This window comes from Mobula birostris, chromosome 5, assembly GCF_030028105.1.
Source record: "Mobula birostris isolate sMobBir1 chromosome 5, sMobBir1.hap1, whole genome shotgun sequence".
NCBI classification, from domain to species: Eukaryota; Metazoa; Chordata; class Chondrichthyes; order Myliobatiformes; family Myliobatidae; genus Mobula; species Mobula birostris.
Window position 1 is genome coordinate 61,111,681 of NC_092374.1, and position 16,986 is coordinate 61,128,666.

Below are 16,986 nucleotides of genomic sequence, written 5' to 3' on the forward strand. Positions count from 1 at the left end.
AAACAGAACGAGATGTATACACAAGCATACAGAGAGGCAAAGTGAAGGGAGTTGCTATTTGTAAATATTCAAGGACAGACTGAGCTGAATTTCAAAGCAAAAAAGAGTAAAATCTCAGTCAGACCAAACACAGATATATAAACCATTCCTGCTCGGATTGCCACTGCATGTGCATCCAATTCAAGATAGTGTGTAGAAGAATATTTTCTTGAAAGAATGAAAAATTAAACATTCATAAGTGAAGGCACAACTAACCTCTGGCATTCAGACCATGCTCTAGTTGTCTTTGTTAAACACCTGTAATAATCCCCACCCACTGGCTGAATTTCAGACCACTTCTAAATTGAACTATAAGTCTAAAGCCATCCCTAGCTCAGACCATGAACTGGCCATTCAGCCAGGCATAGCAGTACCATCTCTTTGACAGACACTGGTTATGTACTCAGCAGAGCATGGTAGCACCATCTGCCTGGTAGAGGGGCTGCCCATCGAGAAGGGCACTGTGAAGGTGTGTAGCAACATTTGGCAGGGGTCATTAGTTCTGATTTTGCCTTTTCCAGTGTCCAACTCCCAGCCTCAGCTCTGCGAGAGACAGAATTCAAGGGCAAAAAAATGACCTACCCCTGAAACAGGACTGCTACTGTGTAACTCAATGAGCTACCTGGAAACAAAGTGTAAATTGGAAAAATTGATTAGTTATCCACTTCTAACTTTACAAGCACATTGCACTTTAGAGAGCTACAAAGGTCTCTCTGAATGCTCCTTCCTTACCCGGTAATCGTATCCAGCACTGAACAAAATATCTCTGGCTGTTGGGTGCCATTCTATGATTCCTACTCTTCGTGAGTGCGACAGGAGGTCTTGCTTTGAAGTAGTTATGTTTTTGGTGATGCCGTGTTTAGGAATTTCCCAGATCTTAATCTGTCCATCAAAACAAAACAAAATTATAAGACTGCATCAGGAAAAGACTGGCTGGCAAAAAAATTGCCCTCAATCACTCATCAGAGATTTGTCGAAGGAAATTACAATTGGTCAGAATAATAGCTCAGAACTATACCCTGGGTTCAGCTCACTCACTCATCCTTTAGACAACCCCACAACAATTGCCATGTACATAGCTCCTTCAGTGAAATAAACATGCAAGGTGATGAACTGGCACACTGGTACAGCAGGTGGCACTGCTGCCTCATCCCCAGGACAGTATCCTGGTTTTGATTCTGACCTATGTGGAGTTTGTATATTCTCCCTCCCACCCGAGTGCCTGATTTTCTCCACGTTCCAAAGATGTACCATTTAGTAGGTAACTTGCCCTTATTGTGTAGCTGAGATGTAGAAACTTCGTGGAGTTGATGGAAGTAAGAAAAGAATAAAAATAATTTTAACATAGGATTAGTCCAAGTTACTTTAAATGGTGCCTGAGGGCTGGCACACACTCAATGGGCTGAAGGATCAGCTTCAGTGCTATATCTCTCTATGACAATGAATGCACTTTAACTGTTAAGACCAACATTATCACCGCTATCAAGTTACAAATTAAGTAACTTAATTATTTATATTATTCCAGCTAATTTTGTTTGTATTTTACATCATTCTTGTTCTTCTCTACACCATTTCCCATGGACACCCAACCATCCCGCAGAATCCTACTGAAGTGGAGTTTTCATGTGAAATGTTGTCAAAAAGCCTTCCAGACCAAATTAAATCATAAAATGATGCCATCAAAGTTCTCCCCTTTTTTCCCTGCTGGACAGAAATGGACGGAGATAACAGAACCCAAAAGCTCACCGTGCTATCTTCTGAACTGGAAGCAATGACGCAGTCATCAAATGGATTCCATTTGATGTCCAATACATTCCCTTTGTGACCACAGACCTTCGGCTGATGTGGATCGATCTTTCCTGTCTATCAACAGAACGACATTCAAGTTAGCATCCCTTGCTCAACAAACTCATGGTGAAGTACAGAGTTGAAATAAAGACTCATCTGCTCATGTTCACCTTATGTGATCACCAAATGGCCAGCCAACAGTAGAGGTTATGTGTTAAAAGTTTTCAATTAGACTGTCAAATTGTTATTTTTCTCACAGATTTTTTCCTATCCTTGCTTGCATTTTTATATAATTACTGACATACATGTGAATTTGGAGTAATTGTAGTATACTAGATTCTGTATTTTTCTAGAAATTTCTTTGCAATAGGTGTCACATCACTGAATCTGGCTATTTTATAGGTTATAGCTTTCACTAGTACATCTAGTCTGAGCTAGTTTTTAGTCTAAGACAACACACTTTCTTTGCTCTTTGTCTTGATCTTTGTTCTTGCAACATTTAATAAACTCCCGTATCCAACAAGTTTTATGCTCATTCTTGACTTCCAAAGAACATTGGGATTACAAGATCACCAGGATCCAACAAAAGAAAGGTCAGAACAACAGTAGTGTCAGTTTGCACTGACTTGACCACAACGCTTACTCACGATAGTTTAGAATGCTTTTGCAGGATCTATCACAGGCTCATTAAGCACCCTTTAATGCAGATTATGACTAAGATCTATTTCTGCAGATGCCAAATTTGTATTGACAATCGTGTTTATGATGGACAACTTAAATCTATTTTAGCATTTACATTAGGGTGTGGAGCTCCACAGAGACCTGAGGGGAAAAAATAGGCCAAGCTACAGTGTAAACAAGCTCCAGACTAACAAAAAAAGAGCACCTTTCTGATTTCAAATCATTTCATAGCCAATAATATACGCCTTTCAGTGAACTCACTGTGGGAAGATGGGAAATGCAGCTCATTAGCTTCTATAAACAGTAATGAGGTAACGACTTCATCATTTGTTTATGCCAGGGTAGCACATGGACAATACACTGGGGAGAACACCCTTTTTCTTTGAAAATGCGCTGTGAGATCCCTACTTGTATCTAACCTGTAGGTTTTAGTTTAAAAGCTGATCACTGAGCACCCTCGCAATACTACAAATTTCTACAGCACTGCTGAACCAACATTAATCTTCCACTCCTGCAGCACACAAAGACAATGTGGCATCTAGTATCTCCAGAGATTCGGATAGAAGAGATGGCAGGTGTTGAGGTTCTAAGTTGGGGTGAGATGACAGGGAACTGGGGAATCAGTACTGTAGGTGAAGTTCTAAGGATACAAGGCAAGATTGGAAATTCCATATTGGGGTACAGTCTACAAAAACATTGCTAACCCAGGAGTGAACATCATGTCCACTCACAGCACGGAATGCCCTAATCACTCTGGCAAATCTGCATAGGTTTGGTTTCGACTTGAGTCACAAGCCACATGGTGGATCTGCCAGCAGCACCCCCAGATGTACTTCAAGGTGATGAAGTACCAGTCTATGATGAGATGAGAAGCAGCAACCTCAGGCTAAAGCATGTTACTTGAAAAGTTTGCAGCAGATAGAGCAAAGCAATCGCACAAGCAACAGATCTCAGTCCACTCATGTCAATGATGGTGAACAATTGAACAGGAAGCAGCTCCAAGAACAACGTCACACTCAACAACAGCAAACCAATTCCCAGCCAATTTGCTGAATGCATGGTTCACCTCAGTTTCCTCTTCAGATCCCACCATTAGAGAAGCCAGTCCCCGTCCAAATGATATCAAGAAATGGCTGAGAGAACTGGACACAGCAAAAGCTACAGGACTGGACAACATCATGATTATGGGCCCAAAGACCTGCATTCCAAAACTAACTGAGTCCTTAGCCAAGATATTGGCAATTTACTGGACAATGTGAAAATTTAGCTAGGAATGTCTTGTTCTTAAAAAGCAGGAACATTCCAGTTTAGCTAATTACCAGCCAGCCAGTGTCCTCTCAACAACACCATTGAGCTCCCCTTACTTTTCACTAACCTGTTCACTGATACACAGTTTTGGTTTTGGCAGCGCCACTCAACTCCCAACCTCACCACAGATTTGGGCAAACAAAGGTCCAAAGAGTTAAATAACAAGGTGAGGTGAGAGTGACTGTCTGGGACACTGAGGCAGCAGCTGAGTATGGCTTCAAGGAGCCCTAGTAAAACTGAAGCTGATGGGCCATGGAAAAACAACCTAGTGGGTGGAGTCATAGCTCTCAAAACAAGAGATCAGAATTGGAATCGGGCTTATTATCACTGACATTCAGTTTGTCGTGAAATTTGTTGCATTGAGGCAGTAGTATAGTGCAAAACTTCAAATTACTATAATTTATGACAGATAGATTGAGCAAAAGGGGAATAGTGAGGCAGTGTTCATGGACCATTCATAAATCAAGAAGCTGTTCCTAAAATGTTAAGTGTAGGTCCTTAAACTCCGGCACCTCATCCCTGATGGTAGTAATGGAAGAGGGCACGTCCAAATGGTGAGGGTCTTTAATGAAAGCCAAGCTGTTGGTGGTGTGGAACCCAGCAATATTAATGTGAAAACACGAAGAATGGATGATTAGACTCCCTCCACCCAACACAGATGCTGATGCCTGGCATTTCTGTAGCACAAATGTAATCTGCTACTTGTGAAACTATCAGAGTATTATAAAAGTGCATCTAGTCATTAAGGATCTTTAGACACTGGTGTTAACTCACTGGCTGTATGCAAGTCCCAACTCATTACAATTGGTTAACTCACAACTAGTTTCTGAAAGGGACTAGCAAGCCACTCAGTTCAAGGGGAAATTGAGAGGAGGGCAACCAAGGCTGGCCTTGACAGCATTGTCCACTCTCCATACACATTGAAATAAATACTTCGATAGTATTAAGCAAACATTAACTCTCTTTTGCTGCATATTATACCAAACCACACTGATTGATGCAGAAAATCTGAATCTAGAACTTACACAGAAAATAGGCCATTCTGTATAAATAGTCCTTCATTATATACTTTACTGGAACCCCATCACTTATCCTATAAATGTATCCCTCCTCTGCCTTCTTCTGAAGACACACATCAGGCTTCACCTCAGCTAATACCATGGTTACCAATTTTGCTGCTCAGAGACAGAGCACAGCCACAGGGGCCTGACTATCTGTGTCAGGGATGAATTAGGTATCAGTAAATAAAAAATTACCTCCTTGGGCCAGGGCTGGGTTGGGATTGGAATCCAATCAAATATTAATTTTGTGCCTGGGAGGACTGGGACACGCACGAAGCAGTCACTGGAAATCAGATGTAAGAACGTCTTCTGGCCTCCCACTGAATGATGAAAGGTGGCCAGACACCAGCAAAGCAGGTGACTAACAGGTTATTAGCCCAATTCAAGCCTTAATCAGAGAATACTGTCACCTTCTACAGCGTACTAAAAGGCATTAGGTTGCCAATCAAAAATATCTACTGCTGCAATGAACTTCAGACTGTGAAACGAGGATCCAGGTTAGCCTGCATCAGCATTAGTTGTCATCAAAATGATGATTCATTTCATTACATTTCGAACAATTGAGATCACAAAGCAGAAGTCAAAGAAGATGTGAAATATGTCTCTACGGTAACAACAGGGCTGATGTGAACAGAAATTATGTGGAGGAGACAGAATTTGGGGGCGATAAATAACTTATCACTGAAAAATTTGAAAGAGAACTCAGGAGTAGTTGGTAGGTCCAAGCAAGGAGTGGGCAGAATATGGAGTGTGCTCACCGTGAAAGTGGTGGATACAAAAGGCAGCGATGTACGTAAGGGGAATCAAGATCAGATCGGGGTTGGGAGTAGGTGGAGAGGGAATAGAAAGTGAGTGAGCAGTGAACAAATCAGCATGCTCTCTGTCATAAATCAGTCATTAACACATCCTTACACCTCATGCCAAAAAGGTTTCAGTTCATACCTGATTGATGGGAATGACATAGAAAGCTCCACCTCCTGCACACTCGGTCACAACGGCGATGAACTTTGGGTTTACAGAACAGAAGTAGTTGTCTTGGACGCTCCTGGTGATGGCAACCCCATCATAGCAATTGTCCTTACTGGCCGGCTTCCCGTACACGTGGCGAAACTTGGAGCTGTAATACGGGGGTCGCCATGACATCTGAAAGGACAATCAAACGGTCGTAACAGAGTTTGAGAATTAACGTGCCTGGGCAACTTACAGGAATCGTTAAACAAAGAGCTATGGAAGTATAGGGACAAGTATAGGACATGTTTCCTTCAATCACAGGATGCTCACACAGAGGTAATTACTCTCCATTCTTAATTGTTTATTTTTTGCAGAGTAACTTCAGAGGTAACCACACATCCGAGTCAGAGACAGAAATGGTGGGTGGGTTTTTACCTTAATACTGAGTTACATTGTCAGCATTACTAACTGCTTATTCTGGATTATTTAAAGGAATTCATTTCAAAGGAGTTTGAATTCATGTGGCTGGATCACTAATCAATTTGTTTAATCACAATCCTGTCACTGGGCACAAAGTCAGTGCTGATTTCAGGTGACTCTCTCCTGTACTGATCGGCTCCCTTCTACCAGAAACTCAGACTCCAAGCAGCTGCAGAGTGGAGGGATTCTTTAACCCTTTCCATCCATCCTTTTCAGTGTCTTCCTCAATGGTTCCTCCTATTGAGCAAGCACAAACATCTTCCCTACTCGGGTGTTTGCCCACACCACATGTTCGTAGTCTCTCAGTCTCTGCTCAAGCTTCAGGACCCAGCGTTGAAAGGTCGGGCTGCTCTTGTTCTCTCCATGTGATATGGAGCAATCTTCTCCTCAAAACAAACTGGCCAAGATCTTTCGATGGCCATGGACAAAAGCCTTTCAAAGAGTCATATAATAGGCATTGTTTTATAAGAAAGAGAGAGAGAAACCTCCAGAGCTTAGAACCCAGACAACTAAAGACATAACCACCACCAGAGCAATAAGGTCATGAAAGATCCTTTACTTTGTGTATCCGGCTTCATCTCCCACCCCAACCCCCACCAACTCACTTCCATTCAGAACAGGCTGTGCTGGTGAGGTTAGATCATATGACCACAATGGACAAATGAACCTCTGTGCTGTAGTAAACCTTGTCATCAATAGCCGGTAGCCGTGTATTAATGAAAACACCAGGCTAAATCCAGAGTTCACAGACACATGACTTGCAGACCTGATGAGATCCCAAACTTCCGGCAAGATGGCACCAGTGACTAACAGCGCCATCAGGCAGCTTACAAAACAACTAGATACTTTTCTTCCTCTAAATATACTACTACTACTTCTTCTTCTGAACTATGATCGATTGCAGCCTATAATTTCCCTTCTATGAATGTATTTTTTGGGGCTGACTGAATGATCTGACGCTTTTCTGTGTTCTCCTGAGGGATTCAGTGTGGAGGGCAGCTGTGGCTGTCACTGATGGAGTAGGCTGTATTGATTCCGATTGGCAGAACACGAACCTCCACTACCGCACGCTGATCAAAGTGTCGAGCAAGATTAAAATCGACGAGGATGAACAGGTGATCAGCGCCATTTGCCTGCATTTGACTGGTCGCCCTCTCGCTGCTGCCGCCAGATGGTGCAGGAGTCTTGGGTAACCAAACTGCAAGGTTCGATCACCTCATCGGCTCGCGGCTCGTTGCCGTGGACTCACCTTAGGCTGTGGCTTGATGCTTAATGTCCTCAGCGCTGAACGTATTTTACTATTTGCGCGATCTGATAGAGGCACTTTGGCGCGGAAACGGATCTGCGACCATTAACACGGCACTGAACTGACTGACTTGGTGGCTGTTTCTTTAAATGGGCTCTATGGTGGCCAAACATTTTAATTCCGATTCCCGTTCCCATTCTGGCCTGTCTGTCCGTGGCCTCCTCCTGTGCCAAGAAGAGGCCACTTCAAGGTGGAGGAGCAACACCTCATATTCTGCCTGGGCAGCCTCCAACCTGATGGCATGAATGTTGATTTTTCCTTCCAGTAAAAAAATTCCCTCCCTCTCCCCTCTTCTTCTATTCCGCACTCTGGTCTTTTACCTTTTCCTATATGACCATCACTTCCCTGTGGGTCCCTCCTCCTTCCCTTTCTCCTTTGGTCCATTTGCTTCCCCTATCACATTTCTTCCTCTCCAGCCCTTTACCTTTCCCACCAACTTGGCTTCACCTATCACCTTCCAGCTAGCCTCCTTTCCCTCCCCCTGCCCTTTTACTCTGATGTCTTCCCCCTTCCTTTTCAGTTCTGAAACGTCAACTGTTTATTCTTTTCTGCAAATGCTGCCTGTCCTGATGAGTTCCAGCATTTTGTGTGTGTTGCTTTGGATTTCCACCATCTACAGACTTTACAGTGTTCCACGGAGTTTCTTTGTTTTGAGGAAGATGGATCTCAAGGTTGCATTCTGTACCCGTACTTCGATAATAAATGTACTTTGAACTTTGAACATGACTAGGTCTCTCTGATCTGTGCAAAGCAGCTTGTTTCAAGGGCATTTCAATGTCCTCTGCCAAGACTGGTCTCTTAATCAACATTATACAAATAGCACGGTCACGGTGCAGTTTGCAAGTACTCTGTGGTGCAGATAGTCTGCTGCGTTTTGTATACTGTGAGAGTGACTGCACTCTAACAGTGGTTCAGCATCTCTAAAGCAGTCTGGGATATTGTGCCACCATCAAAGATATGATCAGAATAAATGCCTCTCTTTAAGACCTTCTGTGATTCAGACGAACAGTAAGGTCAGTATCTATCCTGAAAACGCAAGTGCAAGTGAGAGCAGATTACTCTACAAGTGATCTAGTTAAGGCAATTCAACGTCACCTCTCTGCGACTATCTTCTCCTTTGACACAAAGATCAATGTCATGTTGGCCTCTTCAATCCCCTTTCGTGCCCATACATTACAGTTTAGTGTCTTTTGTACATAGGAACTGAAATCACATTACTCATTCATGGTTCCTAGAACCGAGCTATGAGGAAATGATTCCTATCTGCCTTCCTCACATTCAGAATGAAAGAATGAATATGACATGAGATCCACAATTCACTCCATCTGCCACAAAACTACCTATTCAGTTAGTCTGTCCAATATCCTGGTTAAGCTCCTACTGCTGTCAACTTGAGGTATCCTGTCTCCTAACCTTGTCCCATCTGTTTCTTCGTCCTCCATTAATGAATGCAGGGGAAAGTGGAAACACCAACAATCCCCGGGAACATTACTTTCTTTGTTCTTGTATCGGGTATAATCACACACTTCCCTCCACCTGCATTAACATCTAGCCTGATAACACTGACAAACCTGCACTCTTCTGGCTCTGGGCTTCTCCCACCTCTCCAGCCCCTTCAAGCTGCTTTACCATTCATCAAGATTTCACTTGGTCTTCTGTCTCAGCTCCATTTTCCTATACTTCCCCCAGAACCCCTGATAGCCCTGAATCTACGGACCTCTCCTTTGAGTTAACTCCGTGGACCAAACCTCCACAGCCCTCCAGAGCAGAGAATTCCAAGGACTCACCACCCTCTGAGTGAAGACATTTTCCCCATCTCAACCCTGATTGTGAGTGTGTGCCCAATTCTAAACTCTTCTCCCTGTGGCCAGACTGTCCAAATCCTGGAAACTAAGGAGAAAGCACATCGAATGCTAGACAATGCCAGAGAGTGGCAGCTGGCTGCGAGCTGCTCTCTGCAAGTCTATGCATTGGCTCTATGATAATTGCTTTACTCTAAATACTATGACTCGAAGAATTACTAATAACTTTCTTGTAAATCTACTTACAGATCTGGCAATCTTGACCTCCTGGATAAGATGGATTCTTGACATCACAATCTGCCCTGTTACAGCCTTGCACCTTATTGCCTACCTGCACTGCACTTTCTCTGTAACTCTTAACACTTCAATCTGCATTCTGTTACTGCTTTTCCCTTGCACTACCTCAATGTACTGTATAGATGGCACACAAAACAGTTTTTCTACTGTGGCCATATTTTTTTTTAAATGGCTGAATTCACTATTGACTTGCAGGGCCACTCAGTATATCACTAACTCACACAGTAAAGTCTGTCAAAAATACCTAGACGGCATTTGAACAACGAAAACACTGTAACAAAGGGCTCCGATTGAGCCAACCGTTACTGAAAGAGAAGAGCTCACAGTGTGGAAATGTAAAGACTGCAGATGCTGGAAATATGAAAAAAAAACAGATATGATGTAAAACATTCAGGCAGGCAGCACTGGAAAGATTAAAGATTACCATTAGTTTCCTTTATCATATGTACATTGAAACATACAGTGAGCTGTGTCGTTCACGTCAAATCAAATCAGTGAGGATTTTACTGGGATCGCCACACTTCCAGCACCAACATAGCATGCCCACCACTTACTAACCCTCACCGTACATCTTTAGAATGCGGGTGAAACCGGAGCACCCAGAGGAAAGCCACACGGTCACAGGGAGAGCACACAAACTCCTTGCAGACAGCAGTGGGAATTGAACCTGGCACTGTAAAGCAATCCCATCCTCTGAAGGCAGAAAAACAATATTAAAAATGTCAGGCCAAAGGCTGCTCTTTCCCCAGATGCTGCCTGATCTGTTGAGTGCTTCTTGCTTTGGCAGACATTCTTAATACATGCACCTGTAATACATGCAAATTTTAAAAGACCATCTTTTCTCCAGATGGCATCCTCTTGAAAGAAGCTGGCATTTTATCATTCCCATGCCAACCTTAAGTGATTCTTGCTGTCTTTACAGCCAAAATGACAGGCACAACTAATATCTGATAGGCTTGGGAATGCTGTCACATCTATCAAAGAAACACATCCACCAATGGGTTGGTGGAACAGAAACAAGGACAGAATTACGGGCAGACAGGAAAACGTTAATCAAACTGCCAATGTGTTAGTTCAAGGTTGAAAAATGTCTCTACTATCTGAAGTGAGCCAGACTATGCACATCGATACTCGCGTCCTTCTACAGATACGCAGTAGAAAGCATCCTAACAACGTGCAGCACTGGAAAGTGGACCACGGCAGACAGGAAGGCTCTACAACGGGTAGTCGAAACTGCCCAACGCATCACCGTCAACAGTCTACCAGCCAGCTTGCTCATGAACTGTTTGTCCCACTCCCATCAGGGAGGAGGCTGTGTAGCATGTATGTCAGGACTACCAGACTCAAAGACAATTACTCTCCCCAGGCAGCAAGGCTGATCAACACTTCCACCCATTAATCCATCCCTCCACACCCTTCTCCTCCCCCACCCCACCACCACTACTTCATCATCTGCTGTCAGAATTACCTCATGGACAGACAGCCCAGTAGCATCACTTTATAGTGATTAAGGTTTGAAATGCACTCTCAGTATAAAGTTATAGTGAGAATTCTAATTTAATTCTAATTCTAATTTCCTTTTAATTCTAATTGAAACTGTGCAGAAGGAACATGGTTTTCTCTTTAAAATATTGCATCGTTCTATTTTTGGAACAAAAATGTGCTTGAGAGAACTTGAAACTCAGGCAAAGTGCAGCCTGGTTGATTTAGGGAAGTTTCATCATTTTGCTGAAGTAGAGAACCTCAAGCCTTCAGCTTCTCCTCAGTGCAACACTTGAATTTCTGCCTGGAATCCACCCCATCTGGAGTTAGATTTGCTAAGAAGGGAGGACAAAGCTATCAGCACTCATGGGCCTTCACCACTAGGCAGTCATTGTCCAATGCAGCTACCTCCCTTTGGGGTTCTGATGCTTTTATCATTAGTTCTGTGGGGTTTATTTTTCATAGATGTCTATGAAGAGTAAGAATTTCAGGTTGTATACTATATCAATTCTCTGATGTCAAATTGAACCATTTGAACCCTGACCTCAATATAACCCAGAGTGATACACTGAGACAGACACCAAGTGCTGCTGGAAAGGTCATCGGCTCAGTCCTTTAGACTGCCCAAAATTCGCTGGTCTTCCAGCACAGTGAGATGTCCATCAGGTACGGACTGACATATTTCAGGTTGCAGGAGTTTGTGCTGAGGGATGCACTGAAGCTCAGTACAGCCACTGCAAAGACTCTGTGGGGTTTAAGCTCCTTCTACTACTGTACATGGAGGGGCTGAGTCTCAAACACTGAAATAGTGCGTTACGGTTTTAAAAATGAAGTTAACACTACTGAATGCATTATCCATGAATGTAAAAGTTCCTTCCCTTGTATATATTTAATTCTGAATGGAAGTTTATTTCTAAAATATAAAATGTCTCAGACCTCACTACATGGCTTATAGAATTATCTAGTACAGAAATAGCCCCTTCAGCCCACTGAGATCAGACACCCTCTACATGAATCCTAATCTTATTCTATTCTCCCCTTATTCCCCACAACTTCCAACAGCTTCTAGCACCCACTGGGACCAATATACATCTGCCAACTAACGTTCACACTTACCTTTGGGGATCTGGAAAAATACCCACACAATCGCGATGCGGGCGAAAATGTAAACTGTACAGAGAGCGCCCGGGTCAGGTTTGAATCCCAGACACAGGAGCTGGGGGGCAGCAGTACCTCTAGCCACACCTTTGTGATACCTCGAGGATTTTTTTTTATTTACAGTCGATACCTCAGCAAGAGATTAACTCAGTTGCCAGGGGCAAGGCTGATGGATTGTGTACTCTTCTGGGAACAGTGCTTGTCTAAGTGTTACCCCTGATAAACAAGCAGAACCAGAGAATCCCTCCAACTCCCTGGAGCCCTGACAACTTACTGTAAAATATCAGGAAACTTCCAGGCAAATCGAGAGATGGTCAATACATTTCCCCATCAAAACCTGGTGTCTAGTGTCTGGGACTGGTCTGAACCCGTAACTCACCCAGCTCTCTCTCATGGTTCTGTGGGCACAGAGGTGTCTGGGGCTTAAGAGATGGTCTCAACATCACAGGGAATCAGAAAGTACATGAAACATTTCTGGGATCTACTGCCATAGGACCCAGTACAGTCTTCAGCACAGAACAAACTAGATCACCACGGGGAAGTAAATAATTAAAGAGGCTATCTTCTTACCAGAGAGGAAATATAACCCTTTTAGCAGCGTGGCACTGGCATTGGCACACTTAGCGCCATCAAGGGGTCCATGTGGATTCGATTCCCCTACTGTAGCGATGCCTTGGAAATTCTGCTTCATTAAAGGGAGCCATGATTAACAGGAGAAAGCAAACCAGCTCACAGGTGACCGGAGGTATAATTACAGCCTAGAAACCATTTCCACAAGGAAATATCTGCATTACTTGAAGCTCATTTCTAATTATATAAAGTCTGCATAGTAATGGTAAAGTTCATTGAAATGAATAATCTAATAATGCAATCTGAAAAGCACTTAGCACAGGACAAGACCATTCAGCCCGTTATGACAATACTGGTTCTTTGAGGTGTCTATTCAAGTAGTTCTAATCCACCACTTTTCCCACAATGTCCTAAAATGCTCTCGCTTCAAATGTCTACCTACTTCTCTTTTCTAGGTTATTATTTAATCTGCTTCCTCCACTCACTTAAAGCAGAACAAGCATAAAAAAAAATCAAATTTCACAAAAAATTGCAAGCCGTTTCTGCATCAACCAGACCCAGTGCAAGAGCTGGCTGACCACACTCTAGCACAAGACAGCTTGCCAGGAACTTTGATCCCTCTATGAATTAGAGCATATGGAAAATAAAACATCAGAGCTCCATACAGGCCTTCTGGCCCACCATGTTGTGCCATCTTTTTAACCTAACTCATCCCTCCCACAAAGCCTTCCATTTTGCTTCTATCTATGTGCCTACCTATTAAATGTCCTGATGTATCTGCCTCTACCACCACACCTGGCAGTGTGTTACGCACATGCACCACACTGTGTGTGAAAAAAACCTACCTCTGACATCCCGCCTATACATTCATCCAGTTGCCTTAGAATTAGGCCCACTCATATTAGCCATTTCCGCCCTGGGAAAAAAGGCACTGGCCATACACTCTATCTACACCCCTTAGCATCGCCGTCAAATCTCCTCTCAGCTTCCTTTGCCCCAAAGGGAGAAGCCCCAGCACTCGAACTTTTCTCATGAGACATACTTTCTAATTGAGGCAGTAAATCTGCTCAGCACCCTCCAAGAGGGCAGCACACACAGTCACAGTGGCCTCAACAGTCAACGGTGAAATTTCTTCTCCTGTCCATCTTTTCTATGATCGGAAAACACGGCTGATCATAGATAAGACTAAAATCTTCAAGTCCGCCTAAGTGGTGAGCGTGATAACAAAGGTGCTACGCAGTTACGGCCTAACGCGTAGAGCGGGCCCTCGCCCTGCACCTTGGCCTGCTGTAGCTACTCAGGGAAGCGGACCTTGGAACTGGTGTGCAAGGATGCAGGAGGACAGGAAGCGTGCTGGTATTTGAGCAGACTTAAAGCGGATCCCTGCAGGCCCACGCTCTCAATAATTCAATCGCTAATGTCTGATCATTAGAAAATAAGATGGATTTGTGTTTGAACCAGCGGGAGATGAAGGACTACAGCGTACTCGTCCTGACAGAAACATGGTTTCAAGCCACCACTCCAGACTCGGCCATCCAGCTAGAAGGCCTAATCTCCTTTCAGATGGACAGAAATGCTGTGCTCTCCAGCAAGACCCTGGAGGAGTCTGAGGAGACCAAAGGAAGTCTGTGTGTCTATGCCAATAAGAACTGAAGTGTGAGTGCCTCAGTAGTAAAGGCCCCTAGCTCACCTCAGATATTTTTTAATGGTGAAGTGCAGGCCCTTCTGCTTACCAGGAGAGTTCACTGCCATTGTCGTTGTTGCTTGCTGACATCCGCCCTCCCTCCATCCTCGTGCTGGAGAAGCGCTGCAGGAGCTCTACAGTGCCGTCTGCCATCTCAAAACCACTGACCCCGACGGCTTTGTCATTTTGTTGCTGATTCCAATCACACCAACTTAAAAACAGTCCTGCCAAAGATCTACCAGCATGTCAACTTGCCAACCAGAGGAGAGAATGGATCAGACCTGGTTTATACCAATGTTTGTGGAGCCTACAAGGCTGCACCCACCCCCACCTTGGGCACTCAGACCACGTATCCATTTTGATAATCCCTGCATACAGACTACTGGTTAAACAAGCCAAACCAGTTCACAGGGAGATCAGGACCTGGTCAGAAGGTGTCACCTCAGTGCTGCTGGTCTGCTCCCAAAGCACGGACTGGGAGGTGGCTACCTATGATCATCATGTCACATTGATGCATGTATCGGTGACTGGCAACATTGGAAAGTGCATTGGGGACGTTACTGTGAATAAACAAGACAAGACGCTGTGAGGGCAAGCCAGAAACCATGGTTGACTGCAGAGGTTCGTACACGGGTTAGCGTTCGGCAAAGCTGCCTTCGGATCGGGGGATAGGATGACTGTAAGGTCAGCAGGAGCTGTGCTCTCACGTGCCATCAGGAAGACGTAGTGAGAGTTCTCACAGAAAATTCAGACACCTTTGTGACACCAGGGACACGCGGCACACGTAGCAAGGTGTACAAACCATAACCGATTACAAGTCCACCCTGTGTATCAGCGACAGCAACAGCTCCCTTCTTGATAAGATGAATGATTTCTATGCACGATTTGACACAATGAATCATGTGACATCAAGGAAAGCGCCCTCTTTTCCTGAGGAACGGGCACCCTGTCTGGCCACAGCCAATGTGAGGAGGACCCTAACCGGGGTAAACCCATGCAAAGCTGTGGGGTCGACATGATACCAGGTCAGTTGCTGAGGGACTGTGCAGCCCAACCAACAGAACATCTTTAATATCTCTTTCTAACGATCCACTGTCCCTGCAAGCTTCAAGGTAGCAACCCAAGAGAGTGCCTAATCGATTCTGGCCAGTGGCACTGACCTCAAAAATCATGAAGTGCTTTGAGCGGCTGGTAATGCATCATATAAAACCCTGCCTTCCAACTACATTGGACCATTTCCAGTTGGCCTACAGCTCAAACCGGTGCCTTGGCTCTCCATTCCTTCCAGTCCCACTTGAAAACAAGTCCTCGTGCACCAGCTTGTTTCTCATCGGTGTCAGCTTGGTGTTTAACAGGGTGGGTAACATCCCTCAGAGTCTGGTGGGTAAACTATCCTTGATGGGACTCGACACCCCTCTCTGTAACTGGATCTTGAATTTCTTGACAAAAAGACCCCAGCCAGTCTGAGTTGGCAGCAATACCTCAAACTCCATCACGCTGAGCACTGGTGCCCGCCAGGACTGTGTGCTCAACCTGCTGCTGTTCGCACTGCTGACTCACGACTGCACTGCCAGATCTAGCTCAAACAGATCATTAAGTTCGCTGATGATGCAACAGTGGTTGGCCTCATTGGCAACAATGATGAGATGAAATACAGAGAGGAGGTAGAGAGGCTTGTCAAATGGTGTGAGAATATCAACCCAAGTCTCAATATGGACAAGACAAAAAGAGACGATTTTCAGGAAACTGCAGGTCAGCTGCTCTCCATTGCACATCAATGGCTCTTGGTGTGCACGTAACAAATGGTTTAATCTAGACCCACAATGCCTCCTCAGTAGTTAAGGCAAGACAGTGCCTACACTTTCTGAAGAGATTGAGACATGCAAGGCTTCCTGCCCCCACTTTTACAACTGTCTACAGGAGCACCGTTGAAAGTGTCTTGTCTGGCTACATCATTGTGTGCTACAGAAGCTGCAAGGTTTCAGACAAGACTATACAGAGTTTTGCAAGAACCATTGACAGATATCCCACCCTGCAAAAACTCATTTCAGGGAGGTAGCACCAACAATTTGCGGGAGACTCCCGGAACTTCCAGGAGAGGTGGGATGTCTACAATAGAGTAGCTCCTTAGCAACTAGCCAGCTAGTTTAAATATCGTTAGCTATGCTAATGAACGAATGATACCTGTTAATCTCACCTCAACATGTCTTTTACAGTCTTAACCCACCATGGGCAATAGAAAAGTCACTGTTATAAACAGTGCAGCGAGCAACACTGTCATTATTTTTAACCCCTATTAGGCAGGGGTACACTTTAGCGTAGTCTGGGGTGACGTACATTTTATATTAAACACAAAATAATCTGCAGATGCTGGGATCA

At 44.2% G+C, this 16,986-nt stretch overlaps 1 protein-coding gene across 3 annotated transcripts in view; it reads right to left on the reverse strand.

Moving 5' to 3' along the window:
- Window positions 1-16,986, reverse strand: part of LOC140197731 (coronin-2A-like) — a 169,977-nt gene that overhangs the window by 22,416 nt on the left and 130,575 nt on the right. For all 3 annotated transcript variants that reach the window (XM_072258117.1, XM_072258118.1, XM_072258119.1), the window contains 3 exons: window positions 5,820-6,020; window positions 1,786-1,902; window positions 772-921 (listed from right to left, as the gene is read on the reverse strand). In XM_072258117.1, coding sequence (XP_072114218.1) covers window positions 772-921; window positions 1,786-1,902; window positions 5,820-6,020 — 468 coding nt within the window. The remainder of the gene's footprint in view (window positions 1-771; window positions 922-1,785; window positions 1,903-5,819; window positions 6,021-16,986) is intronic.